This window comes from Gekko japonicus, unplaced genomic scaffold (genome assembly GCF_001447785.1).
Source record: "Gekko japonicus isolate JY-2015 unplaced genomic scaffold, Gekko_japonicus_V1.1 scaffold617, whole genome shotgun sequence".
Lineage (NCBI taxonomy): Eukaryota > Metazoa > Chordata > Lepidosauria > Squamata > Gekkonidae > Gekko > Gekko japonicus.
Genome location: NW_015171522.1, coordinates 115,305 through 142,593, shown reverse-complemented (window position 1 = coordinate 142,593; position 27,289 = coordinate 115,305). Strand labels below are relative to the sequence as shown.

The window sequence follows — 27,289 nt, the reverse complement described above, 5'->3', positions numbered from 1 at the left end:
TGTTCCCCTTGGCGAGCCCAGCTTCTCATTGGTGCCCTAAACTCCTGATTGGCCATGCAGATTAAAATAACAGTGCTTTGGTGGCCCCCTGCTGCAGCAGTGCCAGTTCTATTTTGTCTCTCACTCCTCTTTCCCAGTGTATAGAGTTCGTTACCCCTCCTCTTCACTGCACTTGGACTTTCCCTGGGTGTTTGTGCATGGCTCCGCCTCCCGCAGCAGCCATTTTGTCATTGCGCCCATGATCCTGTGTCAGAATTCCAAAGGTGCCCGGTGCCTACAGGTTGAAAAAAAGTTGGGGCCAGGGCCAGCTCACTCACTAGGCAAACTAGGCGATCGCCTAGAGCGGGACAGCCCTTAGGGGCACCAAACTGCACCCGGCCCCGTACTCTGGGAGTTTATTGATTATTTGTGTTTTTCATTCTTCCTAAAATGCATTTATTTTTGAAAATTGGTGGGCGCACGGGGGGGGGGGCAGAAGGGATCCTCGCCTAGGGTGCAAAATAAGCTGGAGCCGGCCCTGGTTGGGGCCTCCTGGTTTAAACCTGTAAAGCAATCGGAGTCCATCTGAATGGGGCCCAGTGCCTCTGAGCGGGAATCAGTTGTGTTGGTTGAATACTGTCTGCCAGGTGAAAGAAAAACACAACAACTTGCCTTTCTCTCCCCAGCCAGTCTTGCTGCCAGCGAAACCACGTCAGTGAATACGGAGAACGTTGGGGACGAAGACCATCATCCGAACCGCTGCTGCGACGTTTGCTTGTGAGTTTGCCAGACCAAAGCGACGAGGGTGGGAAGAGAAAATGGGCCAATGCAAACAGTTTGGTGTCGTGGTTAAGTGTGCGGACTGTAATCTGGGAGAACCGGGTTTGATTCCTCACTCCTCCGCTTGCACCTGCTGGGTGACCTTGGGCAAGCCATAGTTCTGTCAGAGCTGTTCTCTCAAGGGCAGTTCTGGAAAGAGCTCTCTCAGCCCCGCCTACCTCACAGGGTGTCTGTTGTGGGGAGGGGAAGGGAAAGGAGTTTGTGAGCCGCTCTGAGACTCTGAGTGAAGGGCGGGGTATAAATCCAGTCTCCTCCTCCTCTACCTCCATTTCCCACGTGCTGGGGTTCATCAGCCTGGCTCCTGGAAGGAGGCAATGAGAAATATATGCCTTCAGCTTCTCTCAGGGTTGCCAGAGTCTTAAAAGAAAATACCAGACACACCAACACTTGGACCGATTCCCCACAAGCCACTGTGCCGCCCTCTCTTCCGTTTGCCCCAGCTGCATTGGTCAATTTCACACTATTTGCTGCACGGCCGCATTTTGACCTGCATCTCCCCCCAATTCCCCCCTCGCGTCTTCTCGATCCTTGTTTTTTGAGATCAAGAAAATGCGGGGGGAAATCGGGGCGAGAGGCAGGCCAGAATGCGCCCGTGCAGCGAATAGTGTGAAATTGACCGATACAACCGGGGCAAACGGAAGAGTGAGGGCGGCACAGCTGCTTGTGGGGAATTGGTCTTGGTGTCCTGGAATACAGGCAGAGCAAGGGAACAGAGCTGGGCCACAGAGCAAGGCAACAGAACAAAACCGCAGTCAAGAGCCCAGTCCAGAGATCAAATAGCGGTTGAGCAGCAGTCAGAGTCCGTGGGTTGTTCAGGAAAGCAGAATCAAGGCAGTCCGAGGTAGTTGATCAGCAAGGTTCGGGCAGGTCCGAAAAGCAGAGTCGAGGATCAGTCCAAAGGTTGCAGGAGGCAGGCAGAGTCCGGGGTTGTGGTCACAAATTTCACAGGGTGGTGACCAGTTGCTCCCACAGTCTGCAGTTCTCCAGGTCTGATTTATACAGGCATTCCTTAACAAGCCTGATTTACAGTAATCTGTTCGGAGGTGCTCCTGAACTTACTCAGAAAGGCTATCACGAAGCAGCTGGCACCGAGCCAAGAGGCGAGCACTCCGTCTGCGTGTCATTAAGTCTTGCTGGAGCTTTTCCCCTTTGCTGTTAAATTAACCGGGGGGTGGGGGTGGGGAGACTGGTGGGCTGCTTTCCTGCAGTTGTGCTTCGTAGGCTACTTCAGAGCTAGGTATGGGTGGATCAAGGTGGGTGCTCCCCCTCCTCCTAGCTTTAGCTGATTCAGAGCTGGCTGCATGTGGCTCCTCAACTCCTGAGGAGTCTTCAGCCACACTGGACTCAGGCTGGTCCACGACCCCTGGCGCTACATCCTCCCAGCGCAAACAGCACAAAGCAGGCTGTTTACGTCGGGCGGAGCACCCAATCCAAGCTCAAAGCACCAGCGGCTGCTGCCCGCTTCACCTTTGGAATTGGCACTGCGTCCTCCAAGCCCAAACGGCGTGCCTTGTGCTGTTTGGGCTTGGTAAGGTTGCCAGTTGACCCGGACAGTTCAGTATTGTCACTGACTGTTTGGGGAAAACTGAAAAAATACCGGACATTTAAAAGCCTGGTATTTTTTCATTTTTTCTCTGAACAGTCAGTGAAAACACTGGACTGTCCGTATTAACACTGGGCACCTGGCAACCTTAGCTCCTCTCCCTTTGCGACCAAAGCAGACCTTTTTCACGCAGAAGGTCCCAAGTTCAGTCCCTGGCCCCCGGAATTCAGTGAATCTTGAACTGCAGAGCCAGGAAATACTATTCCGTGAGAGGTCGGGAGAGGCTCCCAACCAAAGCAGACAATACTGAGCTAGGTAGACCAGTGGTCCGGTTATGGTATAAAATCAGCTTCATGTGTTCCAGATAGGGTTGCCAGTTTCCAGGTGGTAGAACGTCGTAGGAAAACAACCGTGATACGATAACGAAGTCGTGTTGAGGGGGAAAATATATCTTCTTTTAATGATCCAGTGAGTAACAAACCATTAAAGTTGTTTCCTTTGAAATAAATGGGTCGATTTAATGGTTTGTTACTCACTGGATGCTGCGGTGGCTCAAGTGGTTAAGACGCTGAACTGCAGGCTGTGGAAGGTCGGTAGTTCAGCAGTTCGAGACCCGGGTGCCGCAAGACGGAGTGAGCTCCCGTCTCTAGTTCCAGCTCCTGCCAACCTAGCAGTTCGAAAGCGAGAAATTGCAAGTAGATAAATAGGGACCACTTCAGTGGGAAGGTAACAGCGTTCCGTGCGCCTTGGTGTTTAGTCATGCCGGCCACATGACCACAGAAACGTCTTCAGACAGCGCTGGCTCTTTGGCTTGGAAACGGAGATGAGCACCGCAACCCTAGAGTCGAACGCGACTGGCTTTCGAGCAAGGGAACCTTTACCTTTTTACTCACTGGATAATTGAAGAAGATATATTTCCCACTAAACACGACTGCGTTGTCATATCGACGGTTTGTTTTCCTACGAAGTTCAGCTTAACCTGCGATCTCTTGTCCTTGACTTCAGTTTCCAGGTGATGGCTGGAGCTCTCCCAGAATTACAACGGCTCTCCAGGTTGCGGAGATCAGTTCCTCTGGAGAAAATGGCTGCCTTTGGAGTCGGACTCTGTGGCATTATACCCCATTGGAGTCCCTCCCCTCCCCAGACCCCACCCTCCCCAAGCTCCGCCCCCAGAATCTCCAGGAATTCCCCAATCCAGAGCTGGCAAGCCCTCGTTCCAGAGGGGATTTTTTTCCTGCCACTGAAGGTGTGATAAAGCATCAGTAGGTGGCTCTGCTTTCTCAGTGATGAAGATTTCACAGTCTTATTACCTAAGGGAAACGGCGATTCTTCTTATCAGCCAGCACCACGCGTGTCGCATTCGCTCTAGCTGCAACACTCGCAGTACACTTGGCTCTACGATGTAATAGTGTAAAGCAATTTGAACCCAATAGACTCCACTCTGTCATGTCTTTCTTTCCTGCCCGTGCTCTTTTCTGGCAGGCAAGAGCAGCTTCTAATAGGGCAGAGTCAGAGTGTTGCCTCGAAGGACCGCAGGGACCTTCTGGCTTGGCCAGGAGGAAGCAGTTGCCGAGATTGGTCTAAGATACATTTATGCCTGAGCAGGGCTCTTTTTGTAGAAAAAGCCCAGCAGGAACTCATTAGCATAATAGGCCACCCCCAACAGCAGGAGCTTATTAGCATATTGGGCCACACCCCTGACAACACAGCTCATTAGCACATTAGGCCGCACCCCCACGTTACCAGAAGTGTGGTCATCCAGCCACACCCACCTTTTGCTTCTTATTCTGTTTACCTTGTTTGTTGTCAAAACCCAGGGCTTTTTTGTAGCAGGAACTCCTTTGCATGTTAGGCCACACACCCCTAATGTAGCCAATCCTAATGAGTTCCTGCTCTTGGGTGTGGCCTATTATGCTAATGAGTTCCTGCTGGGCGTGGCCAACTTGGGAGCCAGCCGGAACTCCGTTCCTGTGCGTTCCTACCCAAAAATAGCCCTGTGCCTGAGGCAGGAAATCCAAACGGTCCTCACTCCTTAGTACGATCAATCTGCAAGCGCTCCTTAGCCGCTTCCATTCACCGTACTGGAACTCACATGGGAAAATGTTTTTCCAAGAGAGCCAGTTTGGTGCAGCGGTTAGGAGTGCGGACTCTAATCTGGGAGAACCGGGTTTGATTCCCCACTCCTCCACATGCAGCTGCTGGTGTGCCCTTGGGTCAGTCCCAAGTTCTCTCAGAGCTGTTCTCTCAAGGGCAGGCCTCGAAAGAGCTCTCTCAGCCCCACCTACCTCACAGGGTGTCTGTTGTGGGGAAGGGAAGGGAAAGGAGATTGTAAGCTGCTCTGAGACTCCAAGTGAAGGGTGGAGTATAAATCCAGTTTCCTCCTCCTCCTCCTCTTCTTCTTCTCCTCCACTTTTTCTTTTCACCCTTCTTCTGTCCTTTACAGCCTAATATGTAGCTGGAGAAGCTTTCTCTGGCAGGGAAATGCACTGACGGGAACTTTTTAACCTGCTGAATTTCTTCCTAAAAGTACAGGAGGAAGGCAAAAGCTGGGGAGGGGCTGGGCTCAATGGCAGAGCCTCTGCTTGTCATGCAGAAGGTCCGAGGTTCAATCCCCAGCATCTCCAGTTAAAAGGACCAGGCAGTAGGTGATGGGAAAGGCCTTGACCTGAGACCCCGGAGAGTCACTGCTGGTCTGAGTGTTGGACTTTGATGGGCCAATGGTCTGATTCAGTATAAAAGAGCTTCATGTATAAAGATAAGAACCTTCTTCTAAGTTTGGCAGCATATCTGTTAAGTGTGATATGCTGTCAGTGTCGATGGCATTCCTCTGTGAACAGCAGTCCTTGTACCACAGATGAGCATGCAGCTTTGCAAGTGGGGGAAAGATCTCTGCAACGGATGGCTTTTTTTGGTGAACTCTCTTTTTATGTCTGCTCTTTCACAGAGGCAAGTTCTGGAAAACGAAATCCGGGTGAGTAGCGTGCCCCTCTTCCCGTCTCCTGCAAACCTGGCCTGGGTAAACTGTGCTCTCCAGCGTCTTAACAGTGGCTTCTGTCCTCTTTTTCCCCCCGCTGCAGCCGCCGATTGGGACGCCTGAACCGCCTTTTCCGGAAGAAATGCCGCCTGGCTGTCAAATCCGTCTCGTTCTATTGGATGGTTCTGCTGTTGGTCTTCCTCAACACCCTCACCATCGCCTCTGAGCATTACAACCAGCCTGACTGGCTCACGGAGATCCAAGGTGGGGGAGGCAGCTCAGCTCCGGCTAGGGACCGGTGTTCCCTCTAAGCTGAGTTAGTGTGAGCTAGCTCAAAGTTTTTTAGCCTCCAGCTCACACATTTTTGTCTTAGCTCAGGAAGGGGATGGCTCCAGAGCAAACTAATTTATGCAGTCGCCAAACCGCCCGCTCACAACTTTAATGCCAGTAGCTCACAAAGTAGAATTTTTGCTCACAAGACTCCACAGCTTAGAGGGAGCATTGCTAGGGACCATCATTTATTATTATTATTATTATTAGTAGTAGTAGTAGTATTGTTGTTGTTGCTGTTTACTTTATTTATTGTTGTTGTTGTTGCTGTTGCTGTTGCTGTTGCTGTTGCTGTTTATTATTATTATTATTATTACCCTCCCCAAGGGGTCTCTGAGCGGCTTACATATTTCATTATCCCTATCTATGGGCACACACATAGTCAGGGGCGGGGACTGCCTACCGGCACCCAGTGGTGGGATTTGCTTGTTGTTCCTTCAGCTCGGCTCGGCTTTTTTGGCTTCGGCTCGGCTTATTTATTTATTTATTTATTTAGGTATTTTTACCCCGCCCTCCCCGCAAGCGGGCTCAGGGCGGCTTACAGGGGCATAAGCCCATACATAAAATCCAATAAAATCCAGTAAAATCATAGAATCAAAAAACGATACATACTATTAATAATAAAGTGCTTTAACTTTCCAAGATGGTCTAAAGTTGTTCGTCCAGTAAATAGTCCGAGCGAGTCAGCTGGTCTTGCTGCCGCGTAGATCACCGTACTGCCGGGTATCAAGGCACTCCCAATCTTGATGGTATTCCACCGTTGGTAGTGGTGGTGAGGGCGGCGGCCCCTACATAAAGGCCTGGTGGAAGAGCTCCATCTTGCAAGCCCTGCGGAATTGCATGAGATCCCGCAGGGCCCTGATCTCCTCCGGGAGCTCATTCCACCAGGTAGGGGCCGCCACTGAGAAGGATCTAGTCTTTGTCGCAGCATAGTGTACCTCCTGGGGTCCCGGAACCACCAGACGGTCCCGGGTCCCTGACCGAAGTGCTCTTGGGGGTATATACGGGGAAAGGCGGTCCCTCAGGTAGGTCGGACCCAGGCCATATAGGGCTTCTCTCGTCTACTTCTTCAGGTGGTTTACTTTAAATGTTTACTTTATTTATATCCCGCCAATGGGGACCTAAAGCGGCTTGCATAATTCTCCTATCCTCCATTTTATCCTCACAACAACAACCCTGTGAGGTAGGTTAGGCCAAGAGTGTGTAACTAGCCCAAGATCACCCAGCGAGCTTCCGTGGCCCAAGTGGGGATTCGAACCTGTATTTCCCAGATCGGCTATTCAGTGTGAAACCATGTATGCATAAAGCGGGGGTGTCGAACATAAGGCCCGGAGGCCGGAACCGGCGCATCCGGGGCTCTTATGCGGCCCACGAGCAACTAGCGCAAGGGAGGGACCAGGAGACTGTTCAGGGGGGAGTGGGCGGAGCTACTCTGATCGTGGCTTCAGAATGGCGGAACAAACTCGTCTGCAGCAGTCAAGCAGCGTGGGAGTGTCTGCCCAGTGCTGCACCGCTGGCTATCCAGTCTGCCCAAATGGGGTTTCCTTTGGACCTCCCTCCCAGCCCAGGGGGCCTTGCAGTGAGGATGCAACAACTCACAGTTTACCAGCTTCTGTCCTTTATACAGTTTATATCTCCGGTAGTGTTCCCTCTAAGCTGAGTTAGCGTGAGCTGGCTCACAGTTTTTTAGCCTCCGGCCCACACATTTTTATCTTAGCTCAGGAAGGAGGTTCTCCAGAGCAAACTGATTTATGCAGTCGCCAAATGGCTCACTCACAACTTTAATACCAGTCGCTCACAAAGTAGAATTCTTGCTCACAAGACTCCACAGCTTAGAGGGAACCAGGGGTCATTTCCTGCAGGAGCGCACAGGAGCGGAGCTCCGGCAGTAAGGAGCCCAGGGGGCGGGCACATGCAACAAGTCCCACCCCCTGCTCCCAGCAGCCCTCAGTCAGAGCAAGAAGCAGCCAGGTAAGTTGCAGAGCTCCCCCCCCCGCCCAAGGCCTCCCTCCTCTGCGAATACAGATCTGCACGTTCCCCCCCCCCCGTAGCTAGCCATCCAAAAAAGTCCAGTGGAGCCTGAGCGATGGGTGTAGCCTTCTGACACACTTCTGGTGATGTCAGAGGGCGTGGCATATGCAAATGCTAATGAGCTCCTGCACCTCTTTCTCTACGAAATGACCCCTGGAGGGAACATTGCCTGGCATTACATTTTATGGCACACATGGCCTGGCCCGACAAAGTGACATTCCTGTCTGATCCGGCCCTCATAACAAATCAAGACGAAGAAGAAATGATTGGATTTATACCCCGCCCTTCACTCAGAGTCTCAGAGCGGCTTACAAACATCTTTCCCTTTCCCTCCCCAGAACAGACACCCTGTGAGGTAGGTGGGGCTGAGAGAGCTCTTTCCAGAACTGCCTTTTCAAGGACAGCTCTTGTCAGAACTACGGCTTGCCCAAGGTCATCCAGCGGCTGCGAGTGGAGGAGTGGGGAATCAAACCCGGTTCTCTCAGATTAGAGTCCGTGGACTTAACCACTACACCAAACTGAATTTGACACCCCTGGCATAAAAGATTTCAGATCCAATCACAGGCATCTTCAAATGTTTCTTAAAAGCCAAATGTTTCTTAAAAGCCAAATGTTTTTCCCCCCCTTGAGCATTTGGGAGTGCCAATCACAATTTCTTGCCTGAAATAAACAGAGGTGAATGAGCATTCCAGGCCATATAGCCAGGGCTGGTTCCCGGTTTTGGGGGAGGGGGCAGGTAGATAATTTCTAGGTCCCCCCCCGCCCCCTCCTGATCTATAAGAATCTTTTACTTTTTTTTCTTTTAAAAACACTTTACCGCGTATCGACAATAATAGTCACAGACAGCTTACATATAATAATCATTTCAAGTACCGCCATTCACAAAATGCCGTGCAGCTGGTATTGGGTTCTTATAATAAGATTATCTCCGTGAATTACTTTGAATCACTTCAAGTAATTAGTTACCCGTTGGGAACACTCAACACTTGTTCATCCTTATTCTCCAAGTTACCTGCCCCCCTAAGCGCTTCAAATGTAGTTTTATCCTGAATGCAACATCAGTCTGACATATAATATCCCAGCTATCCTATCCACAGAGGTCATTTCGGGGGGGATCGCGGGGGAATGCAGTCCCCCCGGGTGAGGTGCAGGGGGCGGGGCACACGATGAAGCCCCGCCCCCTGCTTCTAGCCACCCCGCTTCCGGCCCTCATTCAGCCAGGAGGAGGCAGGAGAAGAGGGAGGGTAAGTTGCTTCCTCCCCGCCTCTCCCCACCCCTGCCTGCCTGGGGCCAGGGAGGGCCTTGGCGGGGCTTCCTCGCACTCCCGCCGGCCTTGCAGGTCCACCGCCAGGCCCCTGATGTCAGGGGGTGTGGCATATGCTAATGAGTTATGCTAATGAGTTCCCCTAGCTCTTTTTCTACAAAACGACCCCTGCCTTTCCATATGTTTTTTTTAAATTGGTTCTAGCCCCATATTGTTTCAATTTATTCCCTGATTTCTACGTGCATTTTGGGAGCTTTGGTTTTTTGGTCCGCCCCCCTTTTGAGATCATTTTTACCCCGATATTTTTTTTCCTGGAAGCCGATTTTGAGTAGGCTTTTTCCTCGTGTGTAACATGTTTCTATTGGTTCTCTTTGTTCCCACCCACCTCCACCTCGCTTTTCAATGACTGGACTGTTATCATTGTTAAACCACTCCCTTTCCCCCCTCCCTGAAGACAAGTTATTTCAATTAAAACCAAAATGGCCCTAAAATATTGATATGTCACTGTAGTAACAATAGTTTAAGCAGGTTCCTTGAATTCCCATCTTTCATTAAATAAAAGTAAGTCTCTATCCCTTGTAAGTCTCTATCCCTCCCTCTTGCGGAGATATATTAATATTTTAGGGCCATTTAAAAACATAAGATAGGCGTTCTGATGGCACTGATAATGACAGTGATGACCACAGCATCCTCTCTTGAAAACCCTCATTATTTAAGCCAGGTGCAGAAGGAAGTAAACTGACTTGACAACTGTCAATATGCACAGGGAAGAAAAACGTGCAGATTAAGGACCCTGCCCAGACTGATTCCAAATACTGTGTGGATCGACTCCCAAGAAAAATCAGGTGTAATTCGAGCATGGGGTGACCAGTTTTCCCTCTAAGCTGAGTTAGCGTGAGCTAGCTCACAGTTTTTTAGCCTCCGGCTCACACATTTTTGTCCTGGCTCAGGAAGGAGGGCTCCGGAGCAAACTGATTGATGCAGCAGCCAAATGGCTCGCTCCCAACTTTATTATTTATTTATTAAATCTCTATCCCGCCGGAGCGGCTCAGGGCAGCTTGCACACAACTTTAAAACCAGCATAAAGATATACATGAAATACAATTCAATAAAATTCCAAATAAATACAGTTGAAACCATTTAGATGTGGCAGCATCGTGTAATAAAGTGCAAGGGCAGCACAGCCGATGAAATCATTCTTACTGACAGGGCTATTTTTGGGCAGGGACGCACAGGAACGGAGTTCCGGCTGGCTCCCGAGTTGGCCACGTCCAACAGGAACTCATTAGCATAATAGGCCACACCCAACAGCAGAAACTCATTAGGATTGGCTACATTAGGGATGTGTGGCCTAACATGCAAAGGAGTTCCTGCTCCAAAAAAAGGCCCTGGGTTTTGACAACAAACAAGGTAAACAGAATAAGAAGCAAAAGGTGGGTGTGGCTGGATGACCACACTTCTGGTAACATGGGGGTGCGGCCTAATGTGCTAATGAGCTGTGCTGTCAGGGGGTGTGGCCTAATATGCGAATGAGTTCCTGCTGTTAGGTGTGGCCTATTATGCTAATGAGTTCCTGCTGGGCTTTTTCTACAAAAAGAGCCCTGGAAACGCCCGGCAAAAAAGCTCCATTTTCACGGCCCTGCGGAATTGCTGGAGGTCCCGCAGTGCTCTGATCTAAATGCCGGCAGCTCACAAAGGAGAATTTTTGCTCACAAGACTCCACAGCTTAGAGGGAGCCCGGTGACCTGAGAACGGGCTTTTCTCCGTTGTGGTGCCAAAACTTTGGAACTCCTTCCTCAGGGAGGTTCATCGGTCAAACCACCTCTGAATGCCTCTTCCTTTGAAAACTGTTAAGTATGACACTTAACTCGGAGGAACAGTTCAACCAGCGATTTAGCTTTATTTCCGCTCAGGAACAGTGAGAACAGCATGAAAGGCTTAGACCTGCTAAGGACTAGACCAGCTAGACATTTCAGTAGGCAAAACGGCAACTTATATACAATTATGGCTGAGATAGCCACACCCCCAATATTTATAGTATCCAATCACACTGTGTACAATATAACCAATCACACTCAAGAGATAACGTCCAATCACATCACATTACAGCACCAATCAAAACCATTCCCTCCAGAAGGCATACCAATGGTCAGTATTCACAATCTGTATAATGAGCGATGTGAAATAGGCTTCACTTTATGTTTTCTCAAGACATAACAAAAACCCTACAGGTTGCACAAGTCGGCTGCCGCTCAACACCACTTTCAACTATACATGACATTATTCTAGTTTCACAGGACGAGAACTGGGTCTTGCATGAGAGCACCCACATGATCGGTGGCTCTGCTTATATAGAGAGGGGCGGTGGCTTGGCCAGGGCTATTTTTGGGCAGGAACACACAGGAACGGCGTTCCGGCTGGCTTCAGAGTTGGCCACGCCCACTACAGCCAAAACTACAGAGGGAAGGCCTGGAGAGCGACCCCTCCCTGGCGACTCCAAGGCGGGGGGACCTGGAAGGACCGGGGAGGCATTTAAATGCCTCCCCTGCCTGTCCAAGGGCCGGCTTGCCTGGATGCCCCACGGCCATGGGGCACCCGGGCAAGCCAAGGAAAGGCAGTTTAAACTGCCTTCCCTTCCCTCCAAGGGCAACCCAAGGGAAGGCATGGGGTGTGGCCTGATAGGCTAATGAGCTGTGCTGCCAGGGGTGTGGCCTAATATGCTAATGAGTTTCTGCTGTTGGGTGTGGCCTATTATGCTAATTAGTTCCTGCTGGGCTTTTTCTACAAAAAAAAAGCCCTGGGCTTGGCCAAGGCCACCTCCGGGGGTGCTCACGCCATCGTCTCCCCTACACCTTCTCCCCCCGACCCCCCCCCCTTAGATTACGCCAACAAGGTGCTTCTGTCGCTGTTCACCCTGGAGATGCTGCTGAAGATGTACAGCCTGGGCCTGCAGGCCTACTTCGTCAGCTTCTTCAACCGCTTCGACTGCTTCGTGGTGTGTGGCGGGATCCTGGAGACCGTCTTGGTCGAGTTCGAAATCATGCAGCCCCTCGGGATCTCCGTGCTCCGCTGCGTCCGCCTCCTGCGGATCTTCAAGGTTACCAGGTCTGGTAGGCGTTCGTGGGCTGGCTTTGGCCGGGGGCGGGAAAGCTCGAGAGTGTCGTCGGCCAGGGTTAAGCACCAGTCTCGTGGCACGGCGTGCTACGAGTGTCACGTCCGCGTGAAGGCTCCAGACAGTGATTGGAATTATTCTCGGTTTGCTCACTGGGTTTATACCCAGCTCTTCCTCCAAATTGCTAAGATGGCCAGGTCTTTTGAGGCTCAGGCCCCAAGACTCCGGGAATGCTGCTGTAATCCAGAGGTACTTGGTGATTTCGTAGCAAGTGGTCTCAAGCCTCCCCTTCTACCCGTTCTTCAGTGCAATGCATTCGCCTCCCAGTCGCTGCAGAAAGTGGGACACAGATACCGAAATGGATAGAGCAGGGGTCCCTAAACTTTTTTTTTAAATATAATTTTTATTGAGTATATATTTCACATTTCATAAAAAATAATTCATACCCTTATGTATTATACTCTCTTTCGTGTTTGAAGCAGAGAAACAAAAAATAAATAAATGGAGGTTACGTTCCATCTACGCAAGCGACAAACCAAACCCAGTCCCAATCCAGGTTGTAGCCAGTTTGGTGTGGTGGTGAAGTGCACGGACTCTAATCTGGGAGAACTGGGTTTGATTCCCCACTCCTCCACTTGCACCTGGCTGGATGACCTTGGGCAAGCCGTAGTTCTGTCAGAGCTGTCCTTGAAAGAGAGCAGTTTCTGTCAGAGCTCTCTCAGCCCCGCCGACCTCACAGGGTGTTTGTTGTGGGGAGGGGAAGGGAAAGGAGACTAAGCCGCTCTGAGACTCCTTTGGGTAGTGACGGGCGGGGCATAAATCCAATCTCTTCTTCTTCTTTTACCTCACCGGGTGTCTGTTGTGGGGAGGGGAAGGGGAAGGAGTTTGTGAGCCGCTCTGAGACTCCTTTGGGTAGTGAAGGGGGGGGTATAAAGCCAATCTCTTCTTCTTCTTCTTTTACCTCACAGGGTGTCTGTTGTGGGGAAGGGAAGGGAAAGGAGTTTGTGAGCCGCTCTGAGACTCCTTTGGGTAGTGAAGGGCAGGGTATAAATCCAATCTCTTCTTCTTCTTTTACCTCACAGGGTGTCTGTTGTGGGGAAGGGACACCTTTGGGTAGTGAAGGGCAGGGTATAAATCCAATCTCTTCTCTTCTCTTCTTCTTTTTCTTATTCCCTTATCCCACCCACTTATAAAAGGGGTCCCTAAACTTTTTGAGCCTGCAGGCACCTTTGAAATTCTGACATCGCATGATGGGCATTGCCACAAAATGGCCGCCACAAAAGGGCTGCTGCAGAAGGAGGTTGGCTTGGCGGCCCTAATTAGGGCCTAAAGATCTATCAGAATCACAACTGGTCTCCAGACTACAGTTCCCCTGGATAAAATGGCCGCTTTGCAGCGGGTCCATAGCTAGGTGGGGCTTTGGGGGGGCTCTGCCCCCTTTCTTAAAGGCACAGCCCCACAAGAATTTATCTTATAAATGCTTTTTTCAATCATTTTAAAACATTTTTAAAGGCCTGTGCTCCTTTAAGCAGAGTGGGCTGCTGTAGTTGACGAATCCCTGCACTGAGCAAGGGGGTTGGAGTAGGTGACCTCTAGGATCCCTTCTAAGTCTGGGTCAAGAAATGGGTCTCTGCCCAAGTGTTGGCTTTCTTGACTATAGAAGTCCTCACCCCCACCTTGCTCTCAGAACTGTTGCTTAGACTGGCGAAAGGGATTAACTTGCAGCAGCTGAGAACTGTCATCTAACGTGGTTGACAGTTTGCAATTTAGAGAACTATCCTGGCAATGGCTTTCTATTGGCTCAATGGATTTCTTTCTGCACTGAGAACTTCAGCCCCACTAGAGAACAATTTGCCCCACAAGCCACAAAATCCTGGCTACGGGCCTGCTTTGCAGGGTGGGCTCCATGGCATTACACCCCTGCTGAGGCCCTTCCTCTCCACAAACCCCACCCTCCCCAGGCCCCACCCCCACATCTCCTGTTGATTGGCAGCCCTACCACGAGACAATCTGCACTGTCTTCCTCAACCCATTGACCCATATCCAATTGACCCCCTCTAGGCACTGGGCCTCGCTGAGCAACCTGGTGGCCTCCTTGCTGAACTCCATGAAGTCCATCGCCTCTCTCCTTCTCTTGCTCTTCCTCTTCATCATCATCTTCTCCTTGCTGGGCATGCAGCTCTTTGGGGGCAAGTTCAACTTCGACGAGACCCAGACCAAGCGCAGCACTTTCGACACTTTCCCCCAGGCCCTGCTCACCGTCTTCCAGGTATGAGTGTGTTGAATACTGAATTCTGGATGCACTGCAGTGATCAGCTCTAGTTTATTTGGTGATTTCTGGCACACAGCAAGGACAAGCAGCAAGGCTTGAGCCCTGCTTATAAAGCATGCAGACATCACACCCAACACACACCCACTCCCAAGGATAGGCCATTTACATTACAACATTGGTCTACTCTAGGATCCTGGTGAGCTATTGTTCTAGAGTGGCAAGCTCAGCCAGTTCCAGGTACACCATGTGGAATGGCTTAGGCTCAATACATTACTGAGAGCAAGAGGGACGGGAGGAGAGCTGGTGGCAGTGGGGGCTGGGAGCAGTGTTCCCTCTAGCCAGTTTGGTGTGGTGGTTAGGAGCGCAGACTGTAACCTGGGAGAACCGGGTTTGAGTCCCCACTCCTCCCCATGCAGCTGCTGGGTGACCTTGGGTCAGTCACAAGTTCTCTCAGAGCTGTTCTCTCAGGAGCAGTCCTCAAAAGAGCTCTCTCAGCCCCGCCTGTCTCACAGGTGTCTGTTGTGGGGAGGGGAAAGGAGTTTGTAAACCGCTCTGAGACTCCGAGTGAAGGGCGGGGTATAAATCCAATCTCCTCCTCCTCCTCCTCCTCCTCCTCCTCCTCTTCTTCTTCTACATACCTTTGGGACCGCCTTTCCCGATATGTCCCCCAAAGGGTATTAAGACCAGCAGATAAGAATCTTCTGATATCCGGCTGGTCTCAACCAGGGCCAGGGCCGTTTCCGCCCTGGCCCCAGCCTGGTGGAACTCTCTGCCGAATGACATCCGTGCCCTGTCTGACCTACTCAGGGGTCATTTCCTGCAGGAGCGCACAGGAGCGGAGCTCCGGCAGTAAAGAGCCCAGGGGGCGGGCACATGCAACAAGCCCCGCCCCCTGCTCCCAGCAGCCCTCAGTCAGAGCAAGAAGCAGCCAGGTAAGTTGCAGAGCCCCCCTCCGGTCCAAAACAGTCCAGTGGCACCTTTAAGACCAGGTTTTATTCAGGTACAAGCTCTCCCTCCTCTGCGAGGGCAGATCTGCACCCCCCCCCCCAATAGCTAGCAATCCAAAACAGTCCAGTGGAGCCTGAGTGGTGGGTTTTGCCTTTTGACACACTTCCGGAGATGTCAGGGGGTGTGGCATATGCAAATGAGTTATGCTAATTAGTTATGCTAATGAGCTCCTGCACCTCTTTTTCTAATGACCCCTGGACCTACTAAAGTTTGGCGGGACATGTAAGGCAGAGATGTTTTGCCAGGCCTTTGGTTGAAGCCAGCGACAGTTCCTTAAATCTGCCTGGCACCCTTTCCTCCCTGCCCATGACTGAATCCTAGTGCTGCCATCTTGTTTTTAAAAATGTCTTTAAACGCTTAAATGCTTTGAATTTTTTAAATATTGAATGTTTATGGTTTTAAGTGATTTTGTGATTAATTATCTGTTGTAAATCGCCCTGAGCCCCGTACAAGCAGATAAAGGCGGTCAAGAAATCTAATAAAATAAAATAATGGCAGCAAGAATTTTATATGCTAAGTACTAGAAGAAAGCAGAAATACCAACAGAAATTGAACTTTTGACAACAAGTTTTGGCATAGCACAAATGGATATGTTGTCAAACCTACTGAAGGACAGAAGTCGTAAGAAACGTAAGAAATAGCTGGACACTATTTTATGCAGGGCTCTGTTTGTAGAAAAAGCCCAGCAGGAACTCATTATCATAATAGGCCACACCCAACAGCAGAAACTCATTAGCATATTAGGCCACACCCTGACAGCACAGCTCATTAGCACATTAGGACGCACCCCCACGTTACCAGAAGTGTGGTCATCCAGCCACACCCACCTTTTGCTTCTTATTCTGTTTACCTTTTTTGTTGTCAAAACCCAGGGCTTTTTTGTAGCAGGGACTCCTTTGCATGTTAGGCCACACACCCCTAATGTAGCCAATCCTAATGAGTTTCTGCAGTTGGGTGTGGCCTGTTATGCTAATGAGTTCCTGCTGGGCGTGGCCAACTTGGGAGCCAGCTGGAACTCCGTTCCTGTGCGTTCCTGCCCCAAAATAGCCCTGGTTGAGATAAAATTGAACTCCTTGGACTGAACTCTGCGGAAGAAGGGTTATGTACCGATCTGGTGGACAGCTTGCGGCAAAGACCTGTGAATGATCTTCGACGTGGTCTCTGTGCTTCACACCCATGGGATCTAGTGCCCACGCGCTGGATCGATCGGTGCTGTAGCAAGCTCTTTTAACGCATTTTCGCGCCCAGTCCCTCGGGCATGCGCAGGAACCCCACCGCCCTACAAAGATCTGTGAATGTTCCGGAATACTCAGGAGGAGGTGTGGCTGAAACACCCTAGAGTTCTCTCCACTGGAATGTCGTGAGCAGTTCCGCTCCAGGAGTGCTTGTGGAACAACCGCAGGTTTATTGTCCCCTTGCCCTTGCTGTAGATCCTAACCGGGGAAGACTGGAATGCGGTGATGTACGATGGCATCATGGCCTACGGCGGCCCTTATTTCCCCGGCATGCTGGTCTGCATCTACTTCATCATCCTCTTCATTTGCGGAAACTGTATCCTTTGACGGTTGGCTTGGCAGAAAGGCCTGTGTGCTGTCGTGCCAGGATGCCAGAACAATATGGACAATGTGGGTCCCGAAAATGTGTTTATGGATTCAAATATAGGTCAGTTCGTATTTATTATTAGACTGCTTTATGCTCTGCCTATATTTTGCATTTCTTAAATAATGCAAATGTCTAACCTAGCCCACTCTGTTGGGACTTCTGTTTTTCTATGCTTTTGTGGGCATTAATTTAAATGTGGAATTCACTGCCAGAGGATGGAGGATTCATGGAGGAGATGTCCAGTAGTGGCTATTAGCCATGGAAACCTCCATATTCAGAGGCAGTAAACCCTTTGAACCCAAGTGCCAGGAGGCAACATCAGGGGAAGACCTCAGCCTCTGTGCCCTGTTGCTGGCCCTCCAGAGGAACTGGTTGGCCGCTGTGTGAGGCAGGATGCTGGACTAGATGGACCCCCACTGGTCTGGTCCAGCAGGGCTCTTCTGATGCTCTTCTCAGGGGAAGGCCTCGGCCTCTCTGCCCTGTTGCTGGCCCTCCAGAGGAACTGGCTGGCCCCTGTGTGAGACGGGATGCTGGACTAGAGGGACCCTCACTGGTCTGACCCAGCAGGGCTCTTCTGACGTTCTTATCAGGGGAAGGCCTCGGCCTCTCTGCCCTGTTGCTGGCCCTCCAGAGGGACTGGCTGGCCCCTGTGTGAGATGGGAGGCTGGACTAGAGGGACCCTCACTGGTCTGACCCAGCAGGGCTCTTCTGGTGTCCTTATCAAGGGAAGGCCTCGGCCTCTCTGCCCTGTTGTTGTCTCTCCAGAGGAACTGGTTGGCCCCTGTGTGAGACGGGAGGCTGGACTAGAGGGACCCTCACTGGTCTGACCCAGCAGGGCTCTTCTGATGCTCTTCTCAAGGGAAGACCTCGGCCTCTCTGCCCTGTTGTTGGCCCTCCAGAGGAACTGGCTGGCCCCTGTGTGAGACGGGAGGCTGGACTAGAGGGACCCTCACTGGTCTGACCCAGCAGGGCTCTTCTGGTGTTCTGATCAGGGGAAGGCCTCTGCCTCTATGTCCTGTTGTTGGCCCTCCAGAGGAACTGGCTGGCCACTGCGTGAGACGGGAGGCTGGACTAGAGGGACCCCACTGGTCTGGTCCAGCAGGGCTCTTCTGATGTTCTTATCAGGGGAAGGCCTCGGCCTCTATGTCCTGTTGTTGGCGCTCCAGAGGAATTGGTTGGCCACTGTGTGAGACCGGATGCTGGACCAAATGGACCACTAGTCTGATCCTGCAGGGCTCTTCTGATGTTCTTCTGATGTTGTTAAATTCTTGGGTGGGGGTCACAATAACAATACACAAGCATCTCTTGCAGTCCGTATTGTGTGGCACACATGCACAAATACACTGTCTCTGTTACAGACAGATGTGACTGTAATTTTTGTGTTGGTGTCACCTAACTAAGGTTGGCACCTCTTTTCTCCCAACTCCTGCTCTGTCAGATTTCAGAAACAAGTAACAACACCCCAGATTCTGTCGGTTTCCCCTTCTGGTTACACATCCAAGTCCCTTTAATTGGAACTGCATGGACGTGTCCTTGGCCCGACGGCCACCACACTCACACTGTGGTTCCTTAGTTCTTCTTGTCTCCTCCTCGGTTCACACCATCCCTCCCAAGATGTTCCAACCAGCAGCCACCTACTAGTGGTACAGAGCACACAACTTCCAATTCAGTCTTGAGCCTTTTTGGCTTGTAAAGATAGCACACTCAAGCACACCTGTCCATGGTGAAAGAGCTGCTTAACAGTTGTATACCACATGGGGAGGGGCCAGGGCTCAGTGGCAGAGCCTCTGCTTGGCATGCAGAAGGCCCCAGGTTCAATCCCCGGCATCTCCCATTAAAAGGACCAGGCAGGAGGGGATGGGAAAGACCTTGACCTGAGACCCTGGCTCAGTGGCAGAGCCTCTGCTTGGCAGGCAGAAGGTCCCAGGTTCAATCCCCGGCATCTCCAGTTGAAAGGACCAGGCAGTAGGTGATGAGAAAGACCTTGATCTGAGACCCTGGCTCAGTGGCAGAGCCTCTGCTTGGCAGGCAGAAGGTCCCAGGTTCAATCCCCGGCATCTCCAGTTGAAAGGACCAGGCAGGAGGTGATGGGAAAGACCTGGGCCTGAGACCCTGGCTCAGTGGCAGAGCCTCTGCTTGGCAGGCAGAAGGTCCCAGGTTCAATCCCCGGCATCTCCAGTTAAAAGGACCAGGCAGGAGGGGATGAGAAAGACCTTGACCTGAGACCCTGGCTCAGTGGCAGAGCCTCTGCTTGGCGTGCAGAAGGTCCCAGGTCCAATCCCCAGCATCCCCAGTTAAAAGGACCAGGCAGGAGGTGATGGGAAAGACCTTGACCTGAGACCCTGTCTCAGTGGCAGAGCCTCTGCTTGGCCTGCAGAAGGTCCCAGGTTCAGTCCCCGGCATCTCCCATTAAAAGGACCAGGCAGGAGGTGATGAGAAAGACCTTGACCTGAGACCCTGGCTCAGTGGCAGAGCCTCTGTTTGGCATGCAGGAGGTCCCAGGTTCAATCCCCGGCATCTCCAGTTAAAAAAGGACCAGGTAGGAGGTGATGAGACCTTGACCTGAGACCCTGGCTCAGTGGCAGAGCCTCTACTTGGCATGCAGAAGGCCCCAGGTTCAATCCCCGGCACCTCCAGTTCAGAGGACCTGGCAGGAGGTGATGAGAAAGACCTTGACCTGAGACCCTGGCTCAGTGGGAGAACCTTGGCATGCAGAAGGTCCCAGGTTCAACCCCCGGCATCTCCAGTTAAAAGGACCAGCCAGTAGGTGATGTTAAAGTCCTCCGTCTGAGACTCAGGAGAGCTGCTGCCATTCTGAGTAGACAGTACTGACCCTGATGGACCAATGACTTATTCAGTATAAGGCAGCTTCATGTGCTACTTCCATGGTATTGCTTGGAAAATGGACTCCAAGCAGAGCAGGCGTTCTGCACGCCCACGAGCAATATCACTTTTGGTTCTGTATTAGGGAAGGGTGGTCTCTTTCAATGTAAAAAATGACCTTTTCTTGAGCTCTCACTCCCAGATATCCTCCTCAATGTCTTCTTGGCCATCGCTGTGGACAACCTTGCAGACGGGGACAATATAAATACCTCAAAAAAGAAGAAGTAAGAGCTGCCCCTAATCGGTGAAGTGAGACGGGGGGGCGTAATGGATTGTGGGTTGGCTTGGAGGAGAAAGGGAACCAAGACACCCCCGGGGCTCTTCTCCAGTGGAGGAAGACGTTGAGATCTTGGAGAAGATGAGCATTTGGACTCCCGAAACCGATCTGTAGCTTTTTAGAGGCAAGTGGGAGGATGGTATCTACTGGCTCGGTCTAATACCAGAGCATTGTAGTCTTGAAGAGGGGGTTCAAGGGATTCTTGTGGACGTCTGCAACACCACCGCGTCCCCAAACCAGTGAAGGACACAGGACTGCAGTTCAGATTGAAACATTAATTGGTTTAGCCAGGGCTCTTTTTGTAGAAAAAGCCCAGCAGGAACTCATTAGCATAATAGGCTACACCCAACAGCAGGAACTCATTAGCATATTAGGCCATACCCCTGACAGCACAGCTGATTAGCACTTTAGGCCACACCCCCATGTTACCAGAAGTGTGGTCATCCAGCCACACCCACCTTTTGCTTCTTATTCTGTTTACCTTGTCTGTTGTCAAAAGCCAGGGCTTTTTTGTAGCAGGGAGTCCTTTGCATGTTAGGCCACACACCCCTAATGTAGCCAATCCTAATGAGTTTCTGCTGTTGGGTGTGGCCTATTATGTTAATGAGTTCCTGCTGGGCGTGGCCAACTTGGGAGCCAGCCGGAACTCTGTTCCTGTGGATTCCTGCACAAAAATAGCCCTGGTTTAGCCTGTGACAAGCGTGGCCATAATCTCCGAAGGCATCACGCGAACTATGAACAGCTCATCGAGGCCTGACTATGGGCCTAGCTGCACGGTCCGTTTCCCTCGCGTCCTCTCCGCAGGTCCTCACGATCAGGTGTACGTTGAGGATTCCGTGCTAAGAACTTAATTCCCAGACAAGGACGTGATAGGCCCGGTCTGGATCAGGACCACAGTGTGTGTGTGGGGGGGGGGGTGAGGAGCTTTAGCCTTCGCTTTGCGTTATTCTCCTGATCTGAAAAACAGACCCGAGGGGCGCTGGTTGTCTAATTGGGGAAGCTTAGTGTTGCCAATCTCCAGGTGAGGGCTGGACAGCTCCTGGAATCACAACTGATCTCCACACTATATAAAATGCTTAGTGGATGAAATTTAGCTGTTTTGGAATTGGGAGGCAACAGACCCCCACCCCCACCGCCCAATGGTGAAAGGGCTCTTTAAAGGGCTCTTTAGCTTGGAGAAACGACGACTGAGGGGTGACACGATCGGGGTTTATAAGATTATGCATGGGAAAGAGCAGGTAGGGTAAAGAGGTACTTTTCTCCCTTTCTCACAAGACAAGAACTCGTGGGCACTTCATGAAATTGCTGAGCGGTCGGGTTAGAATGGATAAAAGGAAGTCCTTCTTCACCCAAAGAGTGATTAACACTTGGAATTCACTGCCACAGGAAGTGGTGGCGGCTACAAGCATGGACGGCTTCAAGAGGGAATTAGATAAGCATATGGAGCAGAGGTCCATCAGTGGCTATTAGCCAAAAGGTATAGCTAGGGACTCTGGGGCAAGGGATGCTCTGTCATCTTGGTGCTTGGGGGGGGTCAACAGTGGGAGGGCTTCTAGTGTCCTGGCCCCACTGATGGACCTCCTGATGGCACCTGGTATTTCTGGCCACTGTGTGGCACAGAGTGTTGGACTGGATGGGCCATTGGCCTGATCCAACATTGGCGTCTCTTATGTTCTTACGTTCTTAATGTTCATGGATTTCACTGTTTGCGGTGATCTGCGGAATGGATCCCCCATGAATGGCAAGGGTCTACTATAAGTCTGATGTGCCCACTGCCCTTCTGTCTCTCTGTATAGTTCCCACACCCTTTTCCCTGATCTTATGTTGGATTCAGACTGAGACACCTGAGAAGCTCCCCAGGATTGCTAACGTCCAGGTAGGCCTAGAGATCTCCCAGAGTTACCACTGATCTCCAAACAACAGAGATCAGTTCCTCTGGACAAAATGGCTGCTTTGGAGGGTGGAGTCTATGGAATTATACCCCACTGAGGCCCCTCCCCTCCCAGGCTCCACCCCCAAATTCCCAGGAATTTTCCAACCCAGAGTTGGCAGGAAGAAGAAGGAGGAGGAGATTGGATTTATACCCCGCCCTTCACTCGGAGTCTCAGAGTGGCTTACAAACTCCTTTCCCTTCCCCGCCCCACCACAGACACCCTGTGAGGGTAGGTGGGGCTGAGAGAGCTCTGACAGAAACTGCTCTTTTTCAAGGACCCTCTGACAGAACTACGGCTTGCCCAAGGTCATCCAGCAGCTGCAAGTGGAGAAGTGGGGAATCAGACCCGGTTCTCCCAGATTAGAGTCCGTGCACTTAACCACGACACCAAGCTGCCTCTTGCACCCCCAAAGCAGCCATTTTCTCCAGGGGAACTGATCTCTCTTGTCTGGAGACCAATCGCAATAGCAGGAGATCTCCAGGCCCCACCAGGAGGTTGGCAAGCATACCCCCACCCTTCGTTCCATCTAAGGGACTGTGTTTTCTTTGAATTGTGCTGGTTGCTGCCTGGCTGCTATTCCTTCGTACTTTGTCAGTGCCCAGGTTGAAATGTGTTTCACGTCGTGGTACATCTCCCGCCAGGTGCAGCCTTATCGTGACCTCCTGGCATTCCCCGGATCCGCTCTGTATCATAAACATCTCAGCGGTGCCCTTCCTGACCAGGCCATTCATCCTGAAACGTTTCCGCTTGCTCAGGGGTTGACCCCTGCTTGCTTTTATCCTGTATCGTTTTGCAAATCTTTTGGGCTTTGCTTTTTGGTGACAAAATGGTTCCACTCTGGTCAAGGTTTGAGAGTCCTGGACAGGCCCGAAGCACATGTCTTTGATCTGTCATCATGCACGGCAGGGGTCATTTCATAGAAAAAGAGGTGAAGGAGCTCATTAGCATAGCTATTAGAATAACTCATTAGCATAACTTATTTGCATATGCCACACATACCCCTGACATCACCGGAAGTGTGTCAGAAGGCAACACCCACCGCTCAGGCTCCACTAGACTGTTTTGGATTGCTAGCTTTTTTGGGGGGGGAACGTGTCCTCGCAGAGGAGGGAGAGCTTGTACCTGAATAAAACTTGGTCTTAAAGGTGCCACTGGACTGTTTTGGGCCGGGGTGGGGGCTCTGCAACTTACCTGGCTGCTTCTTGCTCTGACTGAGGGCTGCTGGGAGCAGGGGGTGGGCCTTGTTGCATGTGCACGCCCCCTGGGCTCTTTACTGCCGGAGCTCTGCTCCTGTGCGCTCCTGCAGGAAATGATCCCTGATGCACAGTCACAGAGGATCTGTGTAAAGACAGCCATTAGGCACAAGAGGTGGAATCTTTCTGAAAATCAGATGCTAGAAACAAAGAGGGATGGGGGGGAACACCTTTATGCCTTGCTTATGTACTTTCCAGTCATGATACCAAAACTATGGAACTCCTTCTCCAGGGACATTTATTTGTCCACTTCTATCCCTGGGCATTCCCACATGTGTTATTCCGTTGCTCGTTCTGCCCATATTGCGTTGTTGTTGTTTTTCTTTCCCACATGTGTTTTGCGCCTTCTCGTGGTCGCTTCGACGCTTCATTGCCGTCGTTTATTCCCAAGCATTTTAAAAGTACACAGAAATAAGGCGGAGATACGGAAGTGAAATATCAAAGTGACCAGTAGAGGGAGCAAAATGCATGCGAAAAAGGAAAATAAAATCGATGCCCTACGGGCAGAGAAGGGACTAAAGAGGCGCAAACAGCCCACTGTCTTCCTCCAGAGGGTGAAGCCTTTACCGTTTAGCCTGGTATTCCCTCAGTGACTCCTTTCTTTCTGCCCTGTGCTTTATCTGCGGGTTCTGTTGTTTTCATAGATGTATTTTACTTCTGATTTTTAATGTGCTTTAATGTTCCGTGGACTCGCCTTGGTGGCCCTGACGGAGCAAAAAGGCAGGGTTTAATTTTTTAAAATAAATCATTCGGGGAAGGGGGCACAGTTGGAAACAGGCCGCTAAAGTAAATGGTCTACCTATTGATAGTGTGGTTCAGTGGTTATAGTGTTTGTCGCGCTAGGGTTGACAGTTCTAGGTTGGGATATTCACCGGGATTAGGGAGTGGAGTCTGGGGGTGGGATTTGGGGAGGGGAGGGTCCTCAGTGGGGTATAGTGCCGTAGATTTTACACCCTCCCCCCTCCCAGCAACCCTTTTCTCCAGGGGAACGGACCTCTAATGTTCCGTCTCAGCTGTGGAATCTTGTAAGAAAAAATCCTACTTTGTGAGCAACTGGCATTAAAGTTGTGAGTGAGCGATTTGGCTACAGCACAAATTAGTCTGCTCTGGAGCAGGGGTCATTTCCTGCAGGAGCGCACAGGAGCAGAGCTCCAGCAGTAAAGAGCCCAGGGGGCGGGCACATGCAACAAGCCCCACCCCCTGCTCCCAGCAGCCCTCAGTCAGAGCAAGAAGCAGCCAGGTAAGTTGCAGAGCCCCCTGGCCCAAGATAGTCCAGTGGCTCCTTTAAGACCAAGTTTTATTCAGGTACGAGCTCTCCCTCCTCTGTGAGGACAGATCTGCACGTTCCCCCCCCCCAATAGCTAGCAATCCAAAAGAGTCCAGTGGAGCCTGAGTGGGTGGTTGTTGCCTTCTGACACACTTCCGGTGATGTCAGGGGGTGTGGCATATGCAAATGAGTTGTGCTAATGAGCTCCTGCACCTCTTTTTCTACGAAATGACCCCTGCTCTGGAGCCATCCTTCCTGAGTGAAGACAAAAATCTGTGAGCTGTAGACTAAGAAAATGTGAGCTAGCTCACACTCACTCAGAGGGAACACTGGTGTGGAGGTCAGTTCTAATTCCAGCCCCGCCTGGAGATTGGCAACCTAAGGTGCAGCTCAGTCCTGGATTCAGCGAGTGACATTCAACAAGACATTCTCTCTCTCCATCTCGGTTTCTCATCCATGCAGTGGATTTGAGGACGAGTGAGGTAAGGGTGGTAGGACAGACGGTAATGAAAAGGGCTATGTTTCACAGCTATCGAATGAAGGCTCCAGGGATGCTAGCTGCTATAAGAATTTCACCCGTCCTGCCAGGGCTCAACCTCACCTTACGTTGGTTTGGTTTTTCTGTGTGTACCTAGGATGATTAAAAAAAAATAAAAATTGCCAGTGCCAGCTGCAGGGATTGTTTTATCAAGGAGGAGAAGGGGGCGGAGGGATCAACTTAATGTATTTATTACTTAGGTTTTTTTTTTAGTCACCAGCGACCCAAAGGGTCTCGTGGCGACTTACCACATTAAAACCAATCAGGTAAAAGCCACATAAAAAACAAATAAGCAGCCCTTTCTTCTCCTTCTCTCTCTGAGAAGTGACACCCCCTGTAGCTGCTTCTACTCATTCTGGGGTATTTTATTTATTTATTTATTTATTTAATTATTTATTGAGATTTATACCCCGCTCTCCCCACAGAGCGGGCTCAGGGCAGCTTACAAGGGGCAAAGCCCATATAAAACAGATAAAAGCAATAAAAACATTAATAACAATTGTACTCAATTAGACAAGACTTCTGGGTACCAAATTGTACTCAATTAGACAAGACTTTTGGGTAAACGTCTGGGTACCAAATTGCACATATAAGACTGAGGCTCATGTTTTCTTGTCCAACTGCTAACGCTGTCTTCTGTCCCTTCCATGGTTGCAATCCAGAGGGACCCCGACAGAGGGGGAGGAGAGCACCGAAAAAGACGAGAATACTGTGAAGGTGAGAACAATATCCCTGCTCTGTGGCTCTGACCAAACTGCTGCTGGAGATAGAACTGATGCTTCCCGGGATCCCAAATACGTATGTACGCAGGGGTCATTTTGTGGAAAAAGAGGTGCAGGAGCTCATTAGCATAACTTATTAGCATAGCTTATTTGCATATGCCACACCCCCTGACATCACCGGAAGTATGTCAAATGGCAACACCCACCACTCAGGATCCACTGGACTGTTTTGGATTGCTAGCTATGGGGGGGGAGGGGAAACATGCAGATCTGCTCTCACAGAGAAGGGAGAGCTTGTACCTGAAGGCGGGCCGAGGGCGGGCTCTGCAACTTACCTGGCTCCTTCTTGCTCCTCGTGGCCCGACTGAGGGCTGCTGGGAGTGGGGGGGGGCTTGTTGCATGTGCCCGCCCCCTGAGCTCCTTACTGCTGGAGCTCCACTCCTGTGCGCTCCTGCACGAAATGACCCCTGTATGTACGTGTGTGTGTGTTTGTGTATTTGTGTTAAGCATTGTCAAGTTGTTTCTGACTTAGGGTGACCCTATGAATTCATATTCATAGTAGTAATGTACGGCTGTGAGAGTTGGACCATAAGGAAGGCCGAGCGCCGAAGAACAGATGCTTTCGGATTATGGTGCTGGAGAAGACTCTTGAGAGTCCCTTGGACTGCAGGGAGATCGAATCAGTCAATCCTAAAGGAAATCAACCCTGACTGTTCCCTGGAAGGCCAGATAATGAAACTGAAGCTCAAAGACTTTGGCCACCCAATGAGAAAGGAGCACTCACTGGAGAAGAAGACCCTGATGCTGGGAAAGACTGAAGGTCAAAGAAGAAGGGGGCAGCAAAGGATGAGATGGTCAGGCAGTGTTATTGATGCAACGAACATGAAATTGAGCAAACTCCGGAGGACAACAAAAGACCGGAGAAGTCCTGGTGTGATGTGGTCCATGGGGTCACAAAGAGTCGGACTCAGCTGTGCGACTGAACAAAAACAACAACAACAACATGAATTAATGAGCTCCAGAATGTCCTATTGTTAACAGCCTTGCTAAAACCTTGCCAACTGAAGACCATGGCTTTCTTTATCGAGTCAGTCCATCTCACGTCGGGTCTTTCTCTTTTCCTGCGGCCTTCCACTTTTCCTAGCAGGATTGCCTTTCCCAGTGAGCCTTGTCTGCTCACCATGTGACCAAAGTATATACATGTTTGTATATTATAATAATAACAAGAGGGGGACCCGCGATACTCGCGGGGGGGGAGAGAAGAGCCCCGTCTCCTCCATCCCCCCCATCTCCCCGGGGCGGCGGCAGCGGCATGGGGGAGAAGAGCTCCGTCTCCTCAACCCCCCCCTCGGTCCCCCAAGGCAGCCCAGAGGAAGGGAGGGGGAGCCCCGGGCGCCGGGGAGGAACCAGAGAACCCTCCGGCCAGTCCCCTCCCGCTCTCGACCCCGCCCGGCCCACCT

The 27,289-nt window shown here is 51.0% G+C and overlaps 1 protein-coding gene across 1 annotated transcript in view; it reads left to right on the top strand.

The window, feature by feature from the left end:
- The window catches only part of LOC107117359 (voltage-dependent L-type calcium channel subunit alpha-1F-like), a 140,721-nt gene that overhangs the window by 32,436 nt on the left and 80,996 nt on the right, over window positions 1-27,289 (top strand). Inside the window, 7 exon segments of the mRNA XM_015419459.1 lie at window positions 666-784; window positions 3,159-3,165; window positions 5,451-5,600; window positions 11,841-12,066; window positions 14,135-14,342; window positions 16,784-16,904; window positions 19,981-20,062. Of these exon segments, the coding sequence (XP_015274945.1) occupies window positions 666-784; window positions 3,159-3,165; window positions 5,451-5,600; window positions 11,841-12,066; window positions 14,135-14,342; window positions 16,784-16,904; window positions 19,981-20,062 (913 nt within the window).